Source organism: Otolemur garnettii, unplaced genomic scaffold (assembly GCF_000181295.1).
Source record: "Otolemur garnettii isolate 467f Iridium unplaced genomic scaffold, OtoGar3 scaffold00066, whole genome shotgun sequence".
Taxonomy (NCBI): Eukaryota; Metazoa; Chordata; class Mammalia; order Primates; family Galagidae; genus Otolemur; species Otolemur garnettii.
The window spans coordinates 2091367-2092341 of record NW_003852461.1 but is presented as its reverse complement, the minus strand read 5'-3'; the positions used below and the strand labels follow the sequence as shown (position 1 = coordinate 2092341).

Genomic DNA, 975 nt, shown 5'->3' with positions numbered 1-975 from the left:
AAAAAAAAAAAAAAAAAGCCAGGTGGGGCAGCACCTGTGGCTCAGTGAGTAGGGTGCCAGCCCCACGTACCAAGGATGGCGGGTTCGAACCTGGGCCCGGCCAAACTGCAATAAAAAAGGCCAGGTGCAGTGACTCACACCTTCAATCCCCGGAAGGCCAAGGCAGATGAATTGCTTGAGCTTACAAGTTCTTGACCAGCCTGACCAAGAGTAAGACCCCATTTCTACTAAAAATGGAAAAACTAACTGGACATTGTGATGGGTGCCTATAATCCCAGCTACTCAGGAAGCTAAAGCAGGATAATCCCTTGAGCCCAGGAGTTTGAGGTTGCTATTAGCTATGGTGCCACTGCACTCTAGCCTGGGCAACAGATTGAGACTCGATCTCAAAAAATAATTACATAATAATAAAGTGTAAAAAATATGCACTGTATCATTATCACATCAAACATAATTAATAATTCCTTCGTATCATCTTATACCTAGACTATATTCAGATTCCCTCCCCATATCTCAGAAATGTCATTTTACCCTTTAATGTGTACAGACCAGGGTCTTAACAACGCCCACGTGTTGCCTTGGTTTGTATGTGTCTCAGACTCCTCAGTCCTCAATATTCAGTCGTTCCTTTGACAGCTGCCTTTTTTGAGCCCAGGACGAGACCCGTATTGGGAAGCCAGGGGTTCCAGAAGTCTGCCCTGCTTTTTCACACCGCATTTCCCTTGTAGGATCTTCTTGTTGGAGTGCAGCGTGAGAGAAGTGCGAGTTGCTGTGGCCACCATTCTGGAGAAAACCCTGGACAGTGCCTTGTTCTACCAGGATAAGGTCGGTCTGATTTTTAAAATTTTACACGTATATTCTATTTTTACCAAATGTTTTAAATTGCAGGTAATAAGAAAGAGAGCCCAGAATTGGAGTGTAGTATTTGCCACATGAAATGCACCTTCTGTGAACTGACATTCTGGTACACGCCAG

The 975-nt window shown here is 44.4% G+C and overlaps 1 protein-coding gene across 3 annotated transcripts in view; it reads left to right on the top strand.

Moving 5' to 3' along the window:
- The window catches only part of USP24 (ubiquitin specific peptidase 24), a 136933-nt gene that overhangs the window by 117234 nt on the left and 18724 nt on the right, over nucleotides 1–975 (top strand). For all 3 annotated transcript variants that reach the window (XM_023515116.1, XM_003793119.3, XM_023515117.1), the window contains one exon: nucleotides 729–825. In XM_023515116.1, coding sequence (XP_023370884.1) covers nucleotides 729–825 — 97 coding nt within the window. The remainder of the gene's footprint in view (nucleotides 1–728; nucleotides 826–975) is intronic.